Source organism: Phycodurus eques, chromosome 3 (assembly GCF_024500275.1).
Source record: "Phycodurus eques isolate BA_2022a chromosome 3, UOR_Pequ_1.1, whole genome shotgun sequence".
In the NCBI taxonomy this organism is placed as follows: Eukaryota; Metazoa; Chordata; class Actinopteri; order Syngnathiformes; family Syngnathidae; genus Phycodurus; species Phycodurus eques.
The window spans coordinates 9,983,790-10,007,683 of record NC_084527.1 but is presented as its reverse complement, the minus strand read 5'-3'; the positions used below and the strand labels follow the sequence as shown (position 1 = coordinate 10,007,683).

At 40.8% G+C, this 23,894-nt stretch overlaps 1 protein-coding gene across 3 annotated transcripts; it reads left to right on the top strand.

The window, feature by feature from the left end:
• Positions 1-497: 497 nt before the first annotated feature.
• ark2cb (arkadia (RNF111) C-terminal like ring finger ubiquitin ligase 2Cb) lies at positions 498-22,394 on the top strand. Of its 3 annotated transcripts, none has more exons than XM_061671952.1 (8): positions 498-814; positions 8,034-8,358; positions 9,420-9,548; positions 11,696-11,825; positions 11,965-12,069; positions 13,655-13,738; positions 14,095-14,198; positions 16,205-22,394. In XM_061671952.1, the coding sequence occupies exons 1-8, from the start codon at positions 754-756 to the stop codon at positions 16,320-16,322; spliced, it is 1,056 nt and encodes a 351-aa protein (XP_061527936.1). In that variant the 5' UTR covers positions 498-753; the 3' UTR covers positions 16,323-22,394. The 3 variants fall into 3 exon arrangements, 2 of the variants coding, with proteins under 2 accessions (XP_061527936.1, XP_061527935.1); XM_061671951.1 differs by having other exon boundaries at positions 13,643-13,738; XR_009768271.1 differs by lacking the exons at positions 8,034-8,358; positions 9,420-9,548; positions 11,696-11,825; ... (2 more) ...; positions 14,095-14,198; positions 16,205-22,394 and adding an exon at positions 1,665-1,918.
• The last annotated feature ends 1,500 nt before the right edge of the window (positions 22,395-23,894 follow it).

Genomic DNA, 23,894 nt, shown 5'->3' with positions numbered 1-23,894 from the left:
TTTAGTTAAAACTGTAAAGGTAAAACATTAGTCTGAATGATAAAAAATATTACAAATAATCACAATAATAATAATAATGCATGTATGTGAACTATATGATTTATTATGTCATTAGTATTATTATAGGTAAAATAAATATTTACCAAAAGTATGAATGATGAAATGATTACAATTAATGATAATAATAATAATCCAATAAAACATGTATATTATTATTATAGGTAGGAAAAAATAAGTCTGAATGACAAAAAATATTATCATTATTAATACTATTATTATTATTATAAAATAATAATATATTAGGATTATACATATTCTTATTATGCTTATTATGAATACTGTTATTATTAGCATTATTGTTATTCTTATATTATTACTAGAGAACATTTAGGTAGAAAATAAAAAGTCTTGGCGACCTGGACACTGGGTTCTTCGTAATGCCAATTGTAGGTCCGTCGAGGTCACGCCGCGGGGAAACAGCGCCCCCTTCGCCGGCTCCGCGGAAAGACACGTCTGCTTTTGTCAGTTATCCCCAGGCAGTCGAGCGTCTCGAGTCCACCGAAGATCGACATAGACGGAGCTCCATTACAATACAGTAGTGTAGGCAGGCAGTCAGTCAGCGAGACAGACGCTTCGGTTGCTCGGCTAGCCAGCCCAGCCGCCTGAATGTAGATCCGCATGGGCTACTACTACGACCGCACTCTCTCTCTCTCTCCAAATAACCCAGCGGAGTCGTAAGCTAAGGATCCCAGGATGGTGTTAGTGCATGTCGGATACCTGGTTCTCCCCGTATTCGGCTCAGTAAGAAACAGAGGTAGGTGGTAGGTTGTTTGTAGCCCCCACTAAAACATGTGCCCTGTTTATCTTAATATTCACTGCAGCTGTTGGCTAGTTAGCGCTCAACTTAGCCGCTGGCTTAGCTCGCGTCGGCTAGCTCGTCGTTTCCGCTCAAATTCGTCGCCAAATTGCTTTTGACGTTTTTGCTTTGTTCGCAGATGACCGTAAACCACCGAATGACGGATATCTGGCGGCTGTATTTGGCCCTGGTTAACGTCCAGATACGACCACTCGAGATAAGCTAACTGACCCGTGTAGGGGCTGGCTACGTCCTGAAGCGGAATCAATTGTCACAAAGGATTCAGCGAGCACCGGCTGTTGTGTCCTCGCAACATTCCCGTACACAACACATCAGCTTGTTCCATCCATTTTCGCTGATGTTAATTGGGTTGCATTGCAATGCGCACTTTCTATTTTTACACGCGGTGGTGTGTTCGCACCGTAAAAATACCGCAAAATAGCCGTAGCCTTCCCCAGCCACCAGCCAGTCAGTCAGTTTATCTGTGCCTGGATGATGTCATTTGAAGATCATCTGCTTTCGCCACAGCGATTATTTATGACTATTCACGTAGATGGACTAAAGTGATAATCGATAGGAAGAGAATTGGCTCCGAAAAACATTTAAAACCCAATTTGCTGCAAATCATCAGCTGTTTATTTTCCTTAGTAGCTTTGCATTTTTCTTTGACGCGAGCGAGCGGCTAAAAAAAAAAAAAAAAAAAAAAAGAAATCATCACACGAAGCTACAGTGTAACATTAATTTGACAACAGTGGCATCAGTGATTTCATTGTGCTTTTATTTCTGTTCTTATTTCCCTGTTTCATAGTATGGAGGCTGGCTCTACATTCTGCATTTATCAGATCTTTGTCGTCCCCCCATTGTGTAGCTAATGATCATCTGCTGCTGTGTGGTGTGGCGTGGCCTCTGCCTGTTCTCTGCATTTAGCTGTATTGTGAACCCCTTCTTCATTTCCTCTTTCCATCCGAAGACGACATTGGTATTAAAAAACAAACAAAAAAAAGCACCCCCTCCCCCTCTCCTCTTCCTCTTCCTCCTCCCTTCAAGATGTATTCCAACCATGTCAAGCTAACTAAAAAAAAAACAAAAAAAAAAAACATAGCTAACATCTTAGAGCAGAGCACCTTTTTGTCTTTTGTTTCTGTCAAATTTTTGCTGTAGCACCCGAGTGGACATGTAGCTCCCTTTTTAATGGAATGTCATTGTGTACCTCCCATCCAGTCTTTTGATAGACAACATGCTGTAAATTCCTGTCAAGTGGATACATTTTTGCATGATCTCAAAAGCGGCTGCACTCGCATCGTTGAACACCAGAATTTGGCTCATCCTCCTTTCTCTTCACTCAAGGTGCAGTGTACATGTTCTCATGTGACAATTTGGACGGCGAAATCAGTGTTTCGCTGTGCAACGGAACATCCAAAGTCCAACACGAGCCCTTCTGTGATGGGTTATTCTAATTTCTTGATAATTATCTCCCATTGAAAATTATTTAAATTGAATACATTTGTTCCAAGATCAAACTATCCCTATCATAAATGTAGTCTATCACTAACCTATGCGAACACAGTGGTGACGTCACAGTTAGTAACAATTTGTATGTAAAACACTTTCTGGCCATAAATATAGATACAAGTCAAAAACTAAGTATGGTGATAACTGACCTTTAAGTAATATTTAACAATCCAAATGTCATACACTCATACAATGAACCTCAGTTCATCACGGGGGTATGTTCCAAAAACCACAAATCTTCGCGATAAATAAATGTTTTTAAAAAATAATTTTACTCCTCTCATGTGTTTAAAACACACTTTTAAATTATTCCTAGTGCCTGTTCGTGCATACCCTGTTCTCCAAATAAGATGCAAAGTGGTCTTGCTTCTGTCTTATTGTTACTCCAAGTTGAAGTTTACTGTAAAACTGACAAAAAACTGAATTTAATATATATGTAAGCACTAAAATGTTCAACCAAGCCATATCATTTAGTCCAACCAAAGTCTGCTAGCATAATGCTGTCGTTTGATGTGAAACGCCTAATGAAAATTAGGCTTGATGTAACGGAAATTAGAAACCTTTAACCTACTGGTAGGTTAACACAGATGGAGCAGCAGCAGATAAAACCAGAGCAGATGTAAATATTCTCTCTGCACTATTGGACTGACTGGAGATTAGTTGGGGACCTTCTCTGCCGCTTCTTCTTGGACTTAATTAGGCTACATCTCAGCAGACCTCAGTTCTGCCTGGCATTTTGCGGCACAACATGGTACTACACTGACAGCGGGCAACTCTAAATTCAGTCTTGCTCGTGTACTTTAAAACCCATAAATGATCGCTTAGAAAGCTACGATAATTGTGGGGAGTGCAGACGATTCAGCGCAATATAGTGGGGGAACACTGTGCTTGTATTAGGATTGTTGACCATATAAAAAAAAATTAAATCAAGTAAAACTACTTACTCTCTGATGGCAAATATGTTTATACACTCATATGGTCTAAATGAAAAAGTAGGATTATGGTTTGAATTTTGAAGGCGTATTGTTCCAGAAAGATCAGTTTGAATATTGTACCCCTTTTGGGTGGCTGGACTTTGGAGTTTCTGCTGGTAATGAATGGAATGAAGGTACACTGCACCTGCACACGACAACATGCCACAACTGTCTCCATTTTGTGTAGTCCTTTTGTTCCCTCTTTTGCAAAAACAAATCTCTGAATCACACTGACTTGTGAGGGCTGCTCGCCCTACTTCTCTTTTTAACAGGCTCCAAAACAATAATGTATAGAATGCAGTGGCACCTCGAAGGTTGAGCGCACTCTGTTCCGTGACTCCAAATGTCACCATCATAAATACTTTTATTCACTGTACATGCCTTGTAAGTAACATTTTTAGCCTTAACTGTCATGCCAGAAGTTAAACAGTCCATAGTAGTAATACAGGCAGTCCGAAATTCCGTTCCTATAACGATAACGCAACCTGTAAGTCAGAATGTGTTGTTGTCTATCCCTTACCTAAAAATCACAATTATAGTAAATACTAGTAAAGGCAGCATGGTGGGTGACTGGTTAGCACATCTGCCTCACATTTCTGAGGATCCAAGTTTGGCCTCGCTTGTGGGGAGTTTGTATGTTCTCCCCGTGCCTGCATGGGTTTTCTCCGGGTACTCCGGTTTCTTCCCACATCCCAAAAACATGCATGGTAGGTTAATTGAGGACTCTAAATTGCCCGTTGGTGTGAATGTGAGTGTGAATGGTTTGTTTGTTAATATGTGCCCTTCGATTGGCTGGCGACCAGTTCAGAGTACCCCGCCTCTCGCCCAAAGATAGCTGGGCCACGCCCGTGACCTCAGTGCGGATAAGCGGCACGGAAAATGGATGGATTTGTTTGAAAAACACTTGTAGGCCATACATTTAAAACAATCAGCTAAACAACAGTTAGTAAAGCGATAACTGAGTGTGCCTTCTTGTGTCACGTGACCAAGTATTACGGCGCTGCGCAAACTAGTGTCGCTTGAAGCCTTGAAACGTCGTATGTTGTAAACCGAGGACGGACTTCCGACATCATTAAACTTTCAATAAATATACAGGCATGTACAGTTTTGAGTAACGTTTGAGCTTTTACTATCATACGACTATAAAAACAAGTCTAACATTATACGCCAAAAACAACAAAATACCCTTTTCAATGAAGAAAGATAAGTCACCTCACACACAAATTTTTCTTTTAAATTCCAAATTGAACCATTAATTTAAAGCATGAAAAAAACAACACCCATTAGTAAGCGAATTGGAACACAAATCAGAAGGTAGAAACAAACCAACCAATCAACCAATTAGTTTATTGTAAAACTGATGCGAAACAAAACAATTAACCATTGTACATTTAAACACCTAAATGTTCAACCAAACCATATAATTTCATCTAAGAAAAGTGCGTTAGGTTAATACTAACATATAATGCGAAAAGCTATAGACAGGCGAATGAAAATTTGCATCGATGTTACGGTAGTTATAAACCTTGAAACAGTTCTACTTTAACATACATAAACCAGTCATGACGCTAAACATGGCTTCATAAAACCAGCAAATGGCCACCGCCGATCATCTCCAACTATGACGACACTGAAAAGCTTGCTAAAGCTCGACAAAAGCGCTTGGAGACAGCAAGTATTTTCTGCATTGAATGTTGTAAAGAGGCCAAAGGAAAATGCAAAACACATGCACGGTTAGTGGTCTAGTCAGGTGCTCTAAAACAGTTAAATCTATTATGACAGTCAGAATTTTTCCTCTGGAAAAACTCAATTTTCAAGCTTTAAAGGCAGCGTTTTGACTTTGGAGGTTCCACTGTATCAGCAGGCAAAATATGCTCACTGGTGGTTCATCACTTTCCAAAATCCCCCCACTAACTAACATAAGGCCAAAATGCTATCCATTTCACAGGGATGCCTATATTTTCCTGCACTGCTAAAAGAGATTCTCTATTAGTATAACGTGTCTATTGTTTGGTTGTGGTCTCTCTTTATAGTACTTTTTTTCCAATGCATGGTCACATTTTATGATTCATATATTTCTTTTAATTTTGTTTTTGGTTTCACTACATTGACCTGTGAGAATCCAATGTAATCTTTCTGTAGTAAAGATGTTACCCTGCTGTACTTGAATCATGTGCTGTAGCTCATTGGATGCTGCTTTTGTTCCTTTATTTAACCCTATACGGAGCATGGTGGGCCTTGCCTTCAGTCTATGTGGTTTATTTTTGGTTGCATGGATTTTTATACTATTACTACAAGAAAAAAAAATCGAAAGAAAAACACAATTTACTAATATTTTTCAATAAAGGATATAGTGTTTTTCCTAACCTTCAGTGTGCTTCTTGCTGATTTCCATTTATTGTACTCCCTCTACACCCCTCCTCCCCCCGTCCCTCGTCCCACCTCCCTCCACTCTCACCCACCTCCTCTCCTGCTGTGACAAAAGATAGATGATTCTCCACGCTTCCTCCATCACAGCGCCCGTACCAGCCTATCTGCTCTCATTCGTGGTGGCTGTCACACCCCCTCCTAAAATGTCCTCTGCGCCCCCCCCCCCCCCCCCCCCCGCCCCCCCACCTTAAACTTGACCTCGCAAGGTCACTTCCTGTCTGCTGCCTGGCTGCAGTTACGAGCCCTCAGCCCTTTGACACGTTCGTTTTGATTTCCTCACTGAGTTCCAGAAACTGCGATGCAGACTAGCCATTTTAAAAAATAAATAAGAGAACCATGTTATTGTCTTTGTGGAAAATTCAGCTTTGCCAAATGGACGCCACAAATAATGTTCTTTCCACAAAAAGCCTTTCAAAACACATGTGATGCGTTAAAAACACACGGCTGCACAAGAAAAGCTTGCTGTGTCTCGACTGCCCGTGTACGCCGCTTGCCAAATAGTTGTGGTTGGGACAAGTTCATATTAAAAAGAAAAAAAACAAGTTATTTCTAAGTAACTGAATGTTGTGGCAAGGGCGCAAATAGGGATAAGCAGTAAACGCTAATATCAAATATGATGCATGTATGAAGTAACGTAAAAAATAGTGAAATTACAGTGGAACCTTTAAGGGCAAATACGATACTTTCCGGAAGGATGGTCAATTTGCGGCTTGGATTTCAGAACTGTTTTTCCTGTAAGAGCTAATGCAAATCATCTCTCGAACTCTTTCCAACATTTATTAGCTGTCATGAAGTAAAAAAAATAAAAAAAATAACGCAAAATCGGTGTCTTGTCTACTCACCTTTTGATGATGCAATAATTAAGCTCACTTTTAGTGTATGTTCCATTCTTTTGTTCTTGTGGATTTATTCATACTGAATAGCCTGAATAGTCATGTGCTATGCGTGTACTGAATCACTGTTAATTATCGACCAAGTTGTGTTGCTTAACCACAGAAACATGCTATAACGTACAGTGAACCCTGCCTATTCGCTGTTAATTAGTCACAAATTTAAATTTCCCTTTTATTTCTGTGGCACCAATCTTTAGCTGTTTGCCCAAAAGCTCCTATTCACCTTTTTTTGTGCTTTTTCCTCACGGCCCAAGATGGCGTCAAAGACCTTGCTAATAGAAGTGTCGTAATTTGGCATTCATCTCGACTGTATTAAGATCTTTGTATGTTGGGGAGGAGTTAGGTTTAGCTTGGGTTGTCGGAAGAAGTTAGTCTTTGCTGCATGTGCGTGTACTGTGAACATGCACATCTGGTGAATTTGTTATTATTTTTTTCTCCCCCAAATCAAAAAACAGATAATGACTTAATTTTTAAGGGTGATTTTGTAAAATGAGTTAAAATAATTTTAAGTGTTTTGGCATCATAGTTTGTTAGATAGTTACAGTTTAAACTACAAATACAGTGAAGCCTTGATATACGATTTTAATTTCTTCTGTGACCAGGTTCGTAACTCAAAATACTTTAATCACAATTCCTATTTCCCCCTTGAACTACTGTATATAGAAATGCCATTAATCTGTTCCAACCCCACCCCGCTGACCCCCCCAAAACAAACATTTTGTTAATGTTTTTTAAATTAAGATAAATAATATTGTACTCTATAAAAAGATACAGTAATGACAATATTGAGTATAATATAAAGAATTAAAACAGTTTTTGCCAAATGTTTTGCTTCAATTCAATAGACATTGTGCTGTTCCTTCTGGTGTGTGTGCCTTGACCACCTGGGGCAGTATATAGCACATACATGTATAGTACGTACATGGTGACGGTTACTCCTCAGAAAGCCGCAGTAATATTAGTTGTTCTTCGCTGAGATAAAAAATATATGCCTGTCGCAAGTCGGGTCATTCGTATCTCAAGGCAGCACTGTATAGTACATTTTGTACGATCAATAGTGAGAATGCTGAGGTTCCACTGTAGTTCAGTGCTTCGTCCGCTTCCAAGAGCAGGAAAGGATCCCGAAATGGCGGCTCGCGCATTTACGGAGCTCATTTTGGTGTTTGGTTTCGGTGACACTTGTGGTATCCATCATTGTCCCACCCCCACAGAAGCATTTTGTCACCGTAGGTATGAGGTAGGGCTTCATTAACATGCTATGTCAACACGCACGCATACATATATCGTGACACCACATTTCACCCACAATTAATTCCCACTTGTTTTTGGTGTTGGCGTGCCTGACGTGTTCTGCTTCTCCGCCCCCAGGATCCCATTTCACTCGGCAACAGCAGCAGCAGCACAGCCATGCTACCTCTTGCCGGCACTTCCAGCTAGGCCCCCAGGCCCCGCTGCCCATGGACTTCCCCATGCCCCACCCGGGCCAGCCGCAGTCGGGCATCAACCCCCACCTGGCCCCGCCCGGCCACCAGCACGGACCCCCGCTACACCACCCATCCCTCAACCCCATGCCCGCCCCCCAGTTCCAGGACATCCCCGCCCCTCCCTTCCTACCTCAGGCATTACACCAGCAATACCTCCTCCAGCAGCAGATCCTCGAGGCCCAGCACCGACACATCCTGCCGCCCAACAGGTACTGCCTCCCCACCCCAACTTACACAAGTGCCCCGACCACAATATTAGGTACACTTGTACAATACGTATCATGAGAACAAAACACAATAGCTGAATCAAAGTCACAGATGCGCACTTCTTCTTGCCAATTATTAATATAATCTGTTTATATAATATAATTGTTTCTGGTATGCCTGTGAGTAACACCTGAGCAAATTTAACAGAATTTTCAATACCGCAGTTATAGACTGTACAGCTGTACGTGCACTTAATGGCGATCAAATGTGCTTCACATGTAAGTGAGGATCATAATTATCCATTCACCTGGCTGGTCAGGCAATGATAATTTAATACTGTAATTAAAACAGATTACATTAACAGCACCTTCAGGACCTGCTGTCTGCACTCAGGTCGGCATTGACAATCTGTTCTCAATTGCCTTGCATGGATAAATAAAGAATGAATAAATAAATAAATACATTTGTCATTTAAAGGGCACTCATGGAAATATGCTATGACAATGGTAATTTATTAATAAATAAATACAATCCACCAAAATGACTGTAGAGCATTAAATAAAACAATAAATGATTTATGTGTAGTTAATAGTGAATCATTAAAATCATCTTTTATATTTATTGCCATTATTTTTGATAAATATGTGATACTGGTATAATATAAATACCGTATATTTATAATAACCTTTTGATTGTTATCATGACTGTTTCTTGCCGATATGAGAAGTCACTTGGTTCTCGTGAAGTGTATGGCATCCATTTAGACTTAAGGTACCAAATATGGTTCCTTGCCCTGTATAAAGTGGTCTGTTGCTTCTGGATTTGAATCCTGACTCAGACACTAAAGTTTTCTATTTCCCAAAACATACACATGAGCTTTATTTCAGACTTTAAATTGTCCGTAGGTGTGGTGAATGTGAGTTGTGATTCCGTTCCATTAAATGTCTTCATATGTCTCGCCAGGGTCTTCCTCATTCATTCAGATCTTAACAATGTTTGCTGTGGGAAACCATATACATTTCTGACTTCCTTATAAAACAAGTCTCCCTATTTGTGTCAGTAGACGCACATCAGAGAGGGTCCCTCACCAGCCCCACAGACTGCGTCCAGGCTATGAGTTTGCGCCGCCTCTGCACGTCCCACCACAGCCGGTGGTGCAGCAGCCTCGCTACTTGGCTGAGGGAACAGACTGGTAGGAAACACGCCTGCATGAAGCCCTTGTAAAAAGTCCACAAACCCGCTGTTTCGTTTGAACTGGCAAAATGTGATTATCCTAAATTAGGTGCTATTAGAACATGTTTGTACTTGAGTTTTATTCAAGGAAATGAGGACAAAGATCAAGTTCCTTTGAACAGCAAAAATGAGCAGTAAACAGCCCGTATACCTCATGGGAGTTGTAACATTAATGGGTAGTAATGAGTTTTCTGAGGTTTAACCTAGAGACATGAAATGTTAGCAGCAGAATTTGCACTCGAGACACTTTTAAGTTGCCGCAGTTTCATTTCAAAAAAATATTAATATGAAATCCAGCAAACATTTCTCAGTCTAAAAATGAGCATTCTTATCTTTGGGAATGCATAATCTCATACTTCCATCCATTTTAGATAGCACTTGTCCTCATTCGGGTTGCGGGTGAGCGAAGCCATTCACACCTTTTGACAATTTAGTCTTGAATAACCCTAACAAGCTTCTTTTGGGAATATGGCAAGAAGCCAGAGATTGGAACCCAAAACGTTTCGCCTGTGATGTAGACGTTCTAACCACTATTTCACCGAGCTGGCTTAATATTCTTCAACCCTTTTTTTTGTGTGTGTGTGCCACAGACTGTATTCATGTAAGGCAACATTTTGAGGGGCCGGCATAGAAGCAATTTATTAAAAAATACAGCTCACCATTACGCTGAATGTAGCTATTATAATTACGCTAATTTCTCTTCAACGAGCTTGTCCCATTTATGGGTAATTGGACACAATGTATTACTTATGTTCAGTAATTTTGTTTTGGTCACCTTCATTGAAGAAAATCCTGCTTCATAAGGATAAGGATGTTGAAAATGGAAGCGAGGTATTCAGGTTTTTTTTTGGGGGGGGGGGGGGGGGGGAGCAATTTTGAAGGCTTTATTGCCTCATTTGCGGGCCTGCTGTCACATGTTTTACTGTAAGAAGTACCACTGATTTTCTCTCCTAAATGCAGCCTTCTTTTTCCTTGGAAGTTGTAGTCTGTGGATCATAATTTGGACTTTTCCTCATTTCTAAAAAGCTAAAAAGTTCAGTTTTGCCAGCTTGTGGCCTTATTTTTTACTTACTCACATGCTTGCGACGGACACTTTGAGATGTGTACGGAGTCATAGGTGGACCTGATTTACAAAAAAAAAAACTTCTTTCAGACGGTGGCACGGTGGACGACTGGTTAGCACATCAGTTCTGAGGACGGGTGTTCAAATCCCGGCCCCGCCTGTGTGGAGTTTGCATGTTCTCCCCGTGCCTGTGTGGGTTTTCTCCGGGCACTCCGGTTTCCTCCCACATCCCAAAAACATGCATGGTAGGTTGATTGAAGACTCTAAATTGCCCTTAGGTGTGAATTTGTGCGTGAATGGTTGTTTGTTTCTATGTGCCCTGCGATTGGCTGGCGACCAATTCAGGGTGTAGCCCGCCTCTCACTTGAAGATTGCTGGGATAGGCTCCAGCACGCCCGCGACCCTGGTGAAGATAAGCGGAACGGAAGGTGAATGAATGAACTTCTTTCAGACATTGATGCTCAATAAAATATTTTTCGTTCAGTCTCTCTGTGTAACCTGGTACTGGTTTGGGACTGCTGACAGAAACCAGTGACCACACTAGCGTGAACATCTTAGCCTTTTGTTCAAAGCTCAAACGACTCTGTTAAAAAAAGTAACATTATAAACATTCCAGAATCAGCATGTCTTCTCCTCTGTGAATACCACCCGGTGTGAAAGCGTATCAAATGATTCATATTGTGGTAGCTGATGGGATTTTTCACATATCTGTATGGAAGCAGTTTTGGTGGCAGCTGTGCAGAAAAACAACTATTGTATTATTTCTTAGGCTAGTGTGCAACTGGGGCAACATGGTGGTTAGTGGTAAGCACGTCTGCCACACAGGATTAAGCTTTGGAGTTCGAATCTCGGCTTGTGACACCATTTTGCACAAAAATACTATATTTTTTAATCAAATATTTTTTGATTTAATGGCATTTCAATTAATTTGAAATAAAATGAGTTATGAATTTAGTCATGGAACGAATTCAACTTGTAAATCAAGGTACCTCTGTACATAAGATCTCACCACAGAGCATAAAGGGAGTTTTTTTTCTGCCTAGGGATCTAAGTGTGGACGCAGGACTCCCGCCACACCAGTACCACATCCACCCACTGCCGCAGCACTATCAGCACTACCTGACCTCTCCCAGGATGCACCACTTCCCCAGGAACAATGCCTCAACGCAAGTGGTAAGTCGCAATCACGTCTGGATCAGGACAGACCCCCTCCTGGGGTGTCGCTGGACGATTCATCATCTGGACACGCGGCCGGTCGTCTGCTGCGATCCTCAGGGGCTGACGCCGTCCTCTTTTATCCATCCTCTTCCAGGTCGTTCACGAGATCCGCAACTACCCGTACCCTCAGCTGCACCTGCTGGCGCTGCAGAGTCTCAACCCCTCACGCCACGCGTCTGCCGTCAGGGAGAGCTACGAGGTGGGTGATGCTAATTAATTAGAATTAAAAGTAATGAGAGGGGGGTTGTTTGTTTTAAATCGATCTGACGACATTGTGCCTGAGTTGGATTGAAAGCATTTCTTTTGTCATGTACCTGCGGTCCAGTGACAACCCATCCATCCATCCATTTTCAACACCGCTTATCCTGGTTAGGGTCGCGGGACGCTGGAGCCTATCCCAGCTGACTTCGGGCAAAAGGCGGACTACACCCTGAACTGGTCGCCAGTCAGTCACAGGCACATATAGACACGGACTACCATTCGCACTCACATTCACACCGTCACTGAGTGGGAACTGAACCCACGCTGCCTGCACCAAAGTCAGGCGAGTGTACCACTACACCAGTGACAACCATGCAGCTTCAAATGTTCTGAATTTGTTATTTTATTATTAATTTTAACAAACATTACTTCATTTCAGATTAAAAGTAAAATAAATAAAGACAGTACAACATATATGATTTTCATTTTTGTACGTGGACTTCCCAGGAGTCTGCAAACTCAGATTTGACTATTGTCAAACTGATTAATTTAGTAATCGGTCCGTTTTTCGCTCAAACTTAACGTCATATTCAAAGGAGCTTTTATTTCAGGTGTGAGGACACAGTAAAAGCTTTCCATTTTTTTCATCCATAGCTAATTGTATAATGGAAGTCACATTTCTTGGGTAAATAAACAAATAAGGAAAGTACTGGAAATAAATTTTTTGGTAAATATTTTTGGGTGGTAATTTTTTTTTTCGAGTCTTTTCTTAAAAATTATTTATACAGTGGACCCTCGCATACTCGCGGTTCGGCACCCACAGATTCACCTATTGGCAGGTTTGTTTTTTTCAATTTTGTTTCATTTTTTTCAAATTCCTTTCCAATTAAGAATTTGTTTTTTCTTTTTTTCCCCCTTTTTGTTTGGGGGGGGGTTGAACCCACCCCAAAAATGCTTATTGGCAATTTATCTCTGCTTATTCAATAATCTTTTTTTTTTTTTTTTTTTTTTTTGTTATAAACAATTTAAAAATATATATATATTTTTCATTGCAATGATAATGGTTGTGGATTTTCACTATTTGCTGTCCAGCCTAGTCCCTGTCCCCCAGAAATAGCAGGGGGCCTCTGTATTCTTATTTGGAAAATACTGTCTTATGGCTGACCTTACTAACCATTTTTTTCAACAAAGGAATTCTTATCCATAGCAGACATTATTCCAACAGTCACTTACAATTAAATCAAACCCTGTTAGACACAAAAAATGTCAAAATAGAACAGAAAGAATGTGCAGACTTTCCCCTTGACTCTCTTCACTTTCAAATTCAGTAGCATCCTGTAACAAAAACCTCTGATTCAAAACCAGATTTCTCCTGCGGTCCATTTAGGCAACGGGCCAGGTGGGTCTGACTTTCTTGCACTCTCTGCTGGTCCTGAAAATCCTTTAGGCCTCCAATGCTTCACAATGTAACATAACCACTTTTACATCCTCCTACAGCCCATCTTGGCAGAAATTGATCACATTTGCAAATTCTCCTCCTGTGCCTCATGTGTTCTGTTTGTTTAAAACAGGAACTTTTGCAGCTGGAGGATCGACTTGGCAACGTGAACCGTGGCGCCGTCCAGACCACCATCGAGAGATTCACTTTCCCCCACAAGTACAAGAAGGTAAGCTTACTGTGTGGAAGTGAGTTCAAAGGTCAAACTCATTTCTAGCAGCAAATTAAGTGAGACCAGCGTGGCGACTTCACCATATCACCGCGAAAGATGAGTCACTCCAGTGAATTTTAATAAGTATATACAGCGAACGTGACCCAAATACTTGGAGAAGAGTGTCACATCATTTGGCTCACTCTCTGAGAGAAGACATCATTTCCAACTTTTTTTCCCCCCCTTCTCCTTCAAAGCATACTTAGCTCATACTGGCATAGGCTAACACACATGCACACACATGCACACACACACACACACACACACACACACACACACACTGAAGTAATGAAGAGCTTGTATCGATGTTGCAGAGATTCCCGCAGGACCTGAAGATGTGTCTGGACGACGAGGAGTTGGACACCGATGAGAAGTGCACCATCTGTTTGTCCATGCTGGAGGACGGAGAGGATGTCAGGTACCAGAACATACACACACAGACACACATTTGCATGCTTTTTTTGTGTTTTTTTACGTAATAAATCTCAAAATAACATTCATGAATGTAACAGATAACAAGCAAGGAATATAAGTTGGCGTGAGTAGATGAGATAAGCTTGTAGTGCAGTAAAAAGACAGAAATCAGAGTAATGTAAAAATGTATGCAGCACAGTGGCCTTAGTTTTGCATTTGTTTTTTTTTCTCTCCCCATTTTGGAATGTTGCTTTGAAAAAAGCTTTGAAACAGTTACCCCCCCAAGAATAAACTTCCTTCAATTTACCTTATGTCGTCGTTCGTGGCACGCTAGTTTGGATAGCTACAGTTTATATAGCAGTAGTTTTTAAAATCTGTTTTTACAGGTTTGTGCTTTAATATAAATACTGTACATTGTTGGAAAAATGTCAACTTTGATAAAAAGTCAATATATGGCCCTCAAGTGGCTTGAATCTTCAAAGGCGTTTGGTAATCAGCCTATGGAAGCCAGAGGAAGGTCCTGACCATAAAGAAAAAGATAAAATTCTTCAATATGCTTCAGGAAGGGAAGGACAGTTATTTGTATTGAGAATTTATTTTCAGTCCCTCTCAATATAAGCATTACTGTCATCTGTGTTTTTCTAGTTCTATCAATAAAAAAATTATTTTGGATAGCAGAGCTTACTAAATCAAACATCTTCCCACAATGGAGGCTTTATCCAAAGAAGAAATTACTTTTGAGAAATTAGTCCCGTACAGTTAAACTTAGACAAGAAAAAAAAACAAGACAAAATAAAACATAGGGAATGTTCAGACTTTTCCCGTTACATTTCTTCACGTTCAAATTCTGCAGCATGCAGTATAAAATGGATTACTTCTGAATCACCGTTAGATTTCTAGATTTCTTGCACTCTGTGAAATTCCTAATGCCTCCAATAAATACGTCACAACAAAACAATTAGTCTTAGTATTCCACCTAGTTGGAACCATCTGTTTTAAATTTCCCTGCATGTGCTGTTGGATATATATTTTTTTTTTTTCTATTTTTTTTTGTGTGTGCCCTGTGCTGTTTGCAGCCAAATTGTGAATCCCTAATTGGTTTTAGCATTGTAACTACATTGGAACCAGTTGCGCTTGCTGTGTTTGATTTCACCTTCAGATTATTTATGGAGAAAACCATTTGGGCCTGGATATCTTGTGTCCCTCTTCTGGCCCTGAACATCTCTTATGCCACTAAGGCTTCACGACGTGACTATTTGAAATGAGGGAGGGTTAAAACTATTTAAAACTTATCTCTTTTCACTCCCATTTAAAGTTTTTACAGTACAACTAAACGTAAAACAAGGAGAATTATGCGCTTCAAAGTTGTCTTATGACGGTCAGCTAGCTTAATGTTAACGCACAATACAAAATGCCATAGACAAGCTAATGAAACTAGCATCAATGTCGCCCTAGTTATAAACCTTTAAACAATGCATATTTGAACACAACTGGTGCAGCAACACATGCAGACAGTGAATATAACAATACCCAAAGGCATATATTCTTTATGCTGTGCGAAATACAATTGAAATTACTGGAGCTTGGTCTTCGTGTTCCACCATCAAATGTTGTATCCATGTGTTTATTGTACTGCCCCCTGGCGTCCAAGGCGTGCACACCAGAAAGAGCAGCACATTGTCTGGTGAATTAAAGCATGAAATCACAATGCACTTACATTCTATTTCATTATTTTGCAGTATGACTGCATGTATTTATATAGTACAATACTATGGATTGCTGTTTTTTCATATTAAAACACATAACAAAAATATCTAGTGTTAGTGTTGTTGTTGTTTTTTCCGGTTGGAATTGTTTAATACAGTTTCCATTCATTTCAATGGGGAAAGATTACTTTAGCGACATGTGTTTTGAGTTAAGAGCCTGGTCACAGAATGAAATAAACTTGTAAGTCAAGGTACCGCCGTGTATTGTTTCACTGAACTGTCTCCTCTGTGTGTATGTGTTTAGGAGATTACCCTGCATGCACCTGTTCCACCAAGGGTGCGTGGACCAGTGGCTGGCAACCAGCCGGAAGTGCCCCATCTGCAGAGTGGACATTGAAACCCAGCTCAACCCCGACAGTTGATGGCGGTTCCCGCCACCTGCAGTCTCACATCCCACAATCCTCCACTCGCTCCCCTTCAGGGGGATTTGACTGGGGGGGCCTCCTCGCTCCCCCTCTTTTGGGGGGTGGCAGGGTAGGATAAAAAAAAGCACACACACAGACACATGCAGAACACAAGCAGGGATGTGGTGGACACATTTTTGAAGACTGGGCTGACTAAGTGGATGTACTAGAAAATGGCAAGAACGGCCATAGATAGATGTGCTGAGTCATGCTGTGTGAACCCCCCAGCCCCTTACACACACACACACACACACACACACACACACACACACACACACACACACACACACACACACAAGCACATCTGTATAGAACATTACACAAAAGCATGATTGGTATGTAGCCCAATGCTTGTGGTGTGCTATAGTACTGATTGAGTATTTACCGAGTAACAGTGTTGTGTAGCAACTTGAGAGTTTGTGTGACAGATAACCCACCTTTAGAAAACCAGGCAGGGGGGGAGGGCTCATAGCGTGCGTTGTATGTACAAAGGCCAAAAATTGTGGACAACCCCCGCCCCCTTCTATGTTATGCTTCTTATGGATTTACAGTGAGCCCCCGTTTATCGCAGGGGATATGTTTCAGATCCACCCCTGATAGGTGCAAATCCGTCATATAGAGAGACCATAGAAAAAATACTTTTTATATAGTTTTACCCCTGTTACATTTCAACTTATTACAACACACTTTTAAAAAAATTCCTTGGCACCTGTTCTCACGCTCTCGCCGTTCAGAAAAGGGAGACTATCGTATAACGTTACTTTGAGGAAATGAAAAGAAGACTCGCTCGCACAGTTCTCCAAATCAGAGGGCCAGCGTGCTTGCTTCAAGCTTCATTTGGAACTCCCAGTTGAACTTTGCTGTAAAACAGACACATTAAACTGAAAAATGAGAATTAAAAATTCGATATTTAACCACCAAAACGTTCAACCAAATTATATAATTTCGTCTAACGGAAGTCCATCCATCCATCCATCAATTTTCTGAGCCGCTTATCCACACAAGGGTCGCGGGAGTGCTGGAGCCTGTACCAGCTATCATCGGGCAGGAGGCGCAGGGTACACCCTGAACTGGTTGCCAGCCAATCGCAGGGCACACATACACAAACAAGCATTCGTACTCACATTCACACCTACGGGCAATTTAGAGTCTTCAATCAACCTACAATGCATGTTTTTGGGATGTGGGAGGAAACCGGAGTGCCTGGACAAAACCCACACAGGCAAGGGGAGAACATGCAAACTCCACACTGGCGGGGCCGGGGATTGAACCCCGGTCCTCAGAACTGTGAGGCAGATGCTCTAACCAGTCCTACACCGTGCCGCCTAACGAAAGTCATATAATACAAAATTCCATAGACGGCGGGCTAATGCAAATTAGCAGAGATGTTACAGTAATTATAACCCTTCAAACAACTGCTACTTTAACACACACAGAGCAGCAACACATACAAACAGAGCCATACAACAATACTTTTAAGCCAGGAGTGTCAAACTCATTTTTGTTGCCGGCCATTATGACTGTACACACATATAAATGTATGATCGCAACATATTATAAGATATACACAAAAAAATTGATGGTTAGTCACTTCTGAAATCAGAAGCCAGTAAAAAGTTGTTTATTCTACTATTATTGAGTTTACTTTGAAAAGGGAATTGGTAACAAAAAAATGCTTGCAATATCACATCAGTATTAAAAGTGAAGAGAATTTCTGGTATTTTAGCAAGAAACGAAGTCGACGCACATGATTTGTTTTTGCGGGCCACAAAAACTGATTTAGCGGGCCGAATCTGGCCCCCGGAGCCGCGAGTTTGACACCTGTGTGTAAGCATCTCTTCTCTGTGGGAACAAAGAATATTACTGTAGTTGTTCTTGCTCTTAACGTCGCTGCATCTCTTCCATCAGATCTCAGTGCTGCCTGGCGTGTTGCAGCACTTCACTAAAAGCCCGGCACTCTAAATTCACACTTGACTGTAAAACGCCCCCCGCCCCCCCCCCCCCCCCCCCCCCCCAAACAAAAAACAAAATCCACGATGTATAGCTATAACGGGGATGCAAATGAAATGAATGATATAGTGGGGGGAAACACTGTAGACGCCATCCACGCTAACGCGGCTAACTGCAGGCATGGCTTCCAGTGAAGTGTGTGTTGTGCCGTACCGGGTGGCGGGGGCAGCGGACGCCCCCCTGTGACACCCCCCTCCCACCCCCACTTGCCCTCCATCATCAGGTGTGCATACATGTGTGCCAGGCTTGTAAGCTGTGTCGTGCTCATTGTGGTCGTACTGCTGCAAAGTAGACACAGAGACCCCCGTGTGTGTGTCCCCCCCCCCCTCCCCAAATCCTGTTTGATGCACTCGGACGCCGACCTTGGACCGTGTGTGATAGCCATCTTGCCTCGAGATGAGTGACATTTCTCAGAACCTTATTGCCTACCGAACAAGCACATATGACATTTTGGATTATTATTATTATTTTTGTCATGATTTTAATTTCCCTTTCAGTCTGTTTCAGTTGCGCCCAATCACATGCAAGTGGTGTTACAGGGGAAACAAAACAAAACACTAGTTTGCCTGTGTTTGTTTGCAAGCTCACTTCCTTCATGGTTAGACTGTAATAGCCTGCATGTGTGAGTGTGTGTGAGTGAGTGAGTGAGTGAGTGAGTGAGTGAATGAACGAGTGAGACGCATGTAGATTAGGATGAAAGGGATTACAAGCCATCCATTTTGAAAAGACAACCAAACAATTGTTCTTTAACATTGTTTTATTTGATTTCAGTTGTCTTGCCATGTAGTACTTTTTTAAAAAATTATAATTTTTTCAAACGTTTTTTTTTTTAGTTCACATGCCAATTTGGACATGGTACTAAAACACCCGGTCCATGTCCGCATTAACACAGTGAAGAGAAATAGCTGCAATGCTGCAAAAAAGACAAAACATATTTATTGTTCTGTAGCTTGTGTTTTTTTGTGAATGCACTATCATATGGAGTTGCCTGTTTTTGTTTTGTTTGTTTTTTCAGTCTGTTTTGGTGGTGTGTGTGGGTTCTTCTTGTCTTAGGGATTTGCGTCTCGGTTTGATTCCAAATATTTTCATGCTTCCCTGTGTGTTGTTTTTACCAAAAAGTGTTAGGGCCACGCTGGAATTACAAAGTAAAAAAAAAAAAAATAGTGAAAGTAATGTGAATTAAGAGGTGGAAAAAAGTCATTGTATGGAAATAAAGTTGTGATAATAAATAATAATATGTCACGTTTTGAAAAATAAAGTGGAAAAAGTAGTAATATTATATGATATTAAAACCATACTGTAAGGTAACAGGAAAAAAAGTCCAAATTAGGGCTTTATTTTTTTTTAATACATTTTTTATTTAACAGGTTCGGGTTTGCAGTTTTTGTAATAATTTCGCCAATCGACATTGGAGCAGCGTTGCCACCAGGCGAGAAGTTCATTGCCACTTTGTGAAGCTTTATGGCCGTCGCACTGCTCCAATGCGTAGTACAATTTATACTATTCATGTAAGGATCGGTTATTGACAAACCACACAGCGGAAAACCTGCCGCTACTACCTCTGATGAAAACACCGAACTTCTTGAGCAGGTGTTCGCGCAAAGCCAGGAGAAGTCTACCAAGAGGCATGCGTTGAAACTCAACATCAACAAAAGCTCGATTCGGCTGATTCTAGCTTTACCCGTACCGCCTTCAAGTTGTTCAAAGACTTAAAAGCAGAAGTTTATGATGCTCAATGCATCTGTAAAGGTAAAGCTTTAGCAATCTTGAACCATCCGCGGATTCAAACTTTAGTTGATGCTAAGTTCCAGTGCAGCTCTCCGGATACTTTCACTGACTGTGCGCACACGCCTGCTCTAGCAGTTCGGGGTCAGTGATGCTAGTTACAGACCTTCCGTTGTGTATTTTGTGAAGAACGGATCCTGTTTTGAGAAACTTGCCATGAATTGCATGAATTGTACTACGTGTTGGAGCAGTGCAACAGCCATGAAACTTCACAAATTGCAGATGAAATGCAGTCGGGGATGGAAAAACCTCTTGGCGGGCGGCAATTTTGCAACACTCCTCCAATGTCATTTGGCGATCTATGCGATGATATGCTTAGATAAACTGCAAAGCCTAAGCGGTCTAATATTAATGGCGTCAACATCGGTCAAAAAGAAACTGAAACAAAATAAAAAAAAGAAAGTGTATAGTGACTTTTGGGACACCCTGTAGTTTTTGTCTTGTAACATGAAGTTCTTGTAATAATTAAAAAAAAACGTAATTAAAAAAAATATTTTTAATATTTAAATATAAATATAATATTACGCCCCCCCCAGAATACTGACTTTCTTCTCATCAAATTTGGCGTCGTCGTCGTTGTTTTTATCGTCAGCGTGGTGCTAGCTCTGCTTGGTCATTATCGGAGAATAACTTGATTGTGTTTTTCTTTTCCTCTCATGTGAGACCTCCATCCCAAAAACTAAACAAAACAAAAACTACACACACAAAAAAAGTGCTGAAATAACGGGAGGTTCTGCTAGTTCACATAGAATGCTGTGATTTAAAGATGCCTTAAGTATTTAACAATCATTATTTATTACTAACTGTAGCTAGCTAGCTATCGTGGTGGAATATTTAATGTCTCATAACTTTGCAATTTAATGGATATATTTATTTAAAATAAGACAAAAAAATATGACAAAAAAAAGAATACCTCATTATGCATTGGGTTGGTGGGGATGCTTCTGCATGCCGTCTGTGATTATGATTTTATTATTATTTCTCTTCTCCCCCCACAAAAAAAAGGAAAGAAATTAAACATGGAACACTTTTGAAGCCAGCATGGTGCTGTTGATGTAGATGAAATTCCCTTTAGCCTCCCCGCTTTTGATCGGAGACGCGTTTTGTCGTAGTAATCGCTTTTTGCGCCATACGATGCTGCTTCGTAATCAATCGTTTTTTGACTCCGCATTGCTGACATTCATATCGGGATCCAGAGGCCACGTGTTGCCCTTTGTATTGCTGGCTGTTTTGCTTGGTGTATTTGCAGGGGGGGTGGGGGGGTTGGGGATTGTATCTTACTTACTTAACATGCTAACTTGAGCCATTATCAACAAATATATATTAAAAAAAAAAAATACAAAAAAATACACAAATATAAATGGAGTGTGGATATAATAAGCTAACTTTTCAGTGTGCTTTTCCTCTCAATACTTCTAATTCTTTTGGAGACTAAAAAAAAAGGGAAAACTAAGTATTGGAATTGAATGAAGCTGGCTGGCTGGTCTTGACTATTTATTATTATTGTTGATTTCTCTTTTTTTGTTTAGCATTTCTGAACGACTAATTGTGTGCTCTTAGGCCGCGCACCCGCCACAGTGTACCCCCCCCCCCCCCCCGTGTGTGTTGCTCCCAAGCCAAGTGGAGCGTAGCCATAGTATAAAATGAAGTCCAGCCGATGAAACAGTAGAACTTTGAAAGCACAAGCTTTTTCAATGCATGTCCTTCTCAGGTTTTCCTATGTGTATGTGGGAGTAGCTCTGTTTAGATGTCTTTCATATGATGCTGTATACCTTCTTGAATATTACTTTCTTTGCTGCTGACAGTAAACAACAACGAGAAAACAACAAAAACAATGTGGATTATGATTATTATTATTAACCTGCCAGTGAAAAAGGGAAGTGGCCATCTTTGTACAACACACTGCTGTTTTGCTGTAACCGGGCAATGTTTTATGATCTTGAGTATTTTATAGAGAAGTAGAAATATGTATCATCAATAATATGAAAGCAATAGCTAAATCATAATGAAGAATAACATTGATCAGTGATGAATATTGTGGAGAAAAAAAAAAGAACCTTTAGATTCACTCTGGGTGGATTTTGTACTGTATTTATTACTAATGACAATGCAAAAGTTGCATAGCTTAACCCAAACTGTTCTGTCTCTTTTTTATTTATTGTCTTGTATATGATCTTTTTCTATGTTTTTCAAATAAAACACCTAAAATGCTGACAATAAATGCACCTTTTCTGACGCATTTATTCATAGTCCTTCACTGAGCAGCACAAAATGACACAACCACAATTTTTACACACATTCTCATTCAGTACATTTATTAATAAACATTGACTTATCAAAAATGTTAAAAATAGTCAATGTACATTGGCCATAAATGAGTTTCCTTTCTGCTCAAGCCCCAGAGTGGCGCCGCCTCCCTCTTCGTCCTCATCTTTCTTCATGAAGGCCTCATCACCAGGAACCAGCTCTCTCGCTATCTGGCCTAACTATTCACGGCCAGCTAGCGGTTAGACGGGAAGTAGTACCTAAAAGCCCACAAACCAGCTCAGATTAAAAACGTAAATCACTGAAAAAAAATCTAGTTTCACCCACGTCGTATCATCCTTTTTGTCCACTATCTCCACACGATCCAGATACCACGATGAATACGACCGTGTGTTGTCGTGACGGATCCGAAGCTTCTTCAGAGGACCAAAATCAATAGCTGTCACGATGAATACATCCTCCTGCAACACAAAGTGATACAATTAATCTTACTGTTACTGTCAAGACAACGGTGTTCCAATCATTTTACACTACCAAAAGCACCAAGGTTTTTTTTGTTTTTTTTGAGTCAGGAAATAAAGCATTTCACACTCACATTAGGAAGGAGAGTTTCACGTTTTGCTCAATAGGCTATGGTGTGATAGAGTGAAAGGTCACAGCAAAGCAAATGAGCTGCTGGTAAATAGAATGCCGCAACAGTCCTTTCAGTTGAGTTATGAATAAGACATGAGAAAAGAGCTCTTCTCTGCAGCTGACTGTAAAGCGGCTGGAATGAAAATCAGCACCTCCAAGTTTGTATTTTCTCAGCGTGCTTGAATGGGTTTACTATTGGTACTCCAGCTTGCTCCCGCATTCCAAAACCATGCATATTAGGTTCATAAAAAACTCTAAATTGTCCATCGGTGTGATTGTGAAGGGTTGTTTGTCCTGCTGGCAATTAGTCCAGGTTGTACCATGCCGCTTGACCCAAAGTTAGCTGGGTTAGAGTCCAGTTTACCCGTGACTCTAAAAAAGACAAGCGGTATAGGGAATGGTTGAATTTTTTTGGAGGCATTTGACTTTGGAGGTTCTCCTTCATGGTAGTCTGGCGGTTAGCACATCTGCATCACTGTTCCGAGGTTGGGAGTTTGAACTTGACCAGACCTGACCCAAATGAGGACAAGCACTATAGGAAATGAGGAGATGGATGGATTGTATTTAATTGTGCAGGTGTCCCTAATATCGTGGCTGGTATGTATGCTGGTATTCTGCGATGCTTTTGCATACAAAACGTCTCAAATGGCAGTCATAAACACAGACGCCCAGTGTAAATGTGTGAGGACATGATTTATGTAGCGGCAGTGGCAGATTTAATGCCGGGTTGAATAATTCATAAACTGGATCCAAGTAATGAGTAAAAGTAGGACAGGTTCAGTGACACAGTGGACGCCTCGGCTCCTTTCAGTCCCAGCTGGCTCGCTTGTGCCAGGA

Excerpts from the sequence above, each read along its gene's own strand:
- ark2cb (XM_061671951.1), top strand. The coding sequence starts at position 754 with ATGGTGTTAGTGCATGTCGGATACCTGGTTCTCCCCGTATTCGGCTCA. Across the intron at positions 9,549-11,695 it reads TTGGCTGAGGGAACAGACTG|GGATCTAAGTGTGGACGCAG; the intron begins GTAGGAAACACG and ends TTTTCTGCCTAG. Across the intron at positions 11,826-11,964 it reads ACAATGCCTCAACGCAAGTG|GTCGTTCACGAGATCCGCAA; the intron begins GTAAGTCGCAAT and ends ATCCTCTTCCAG.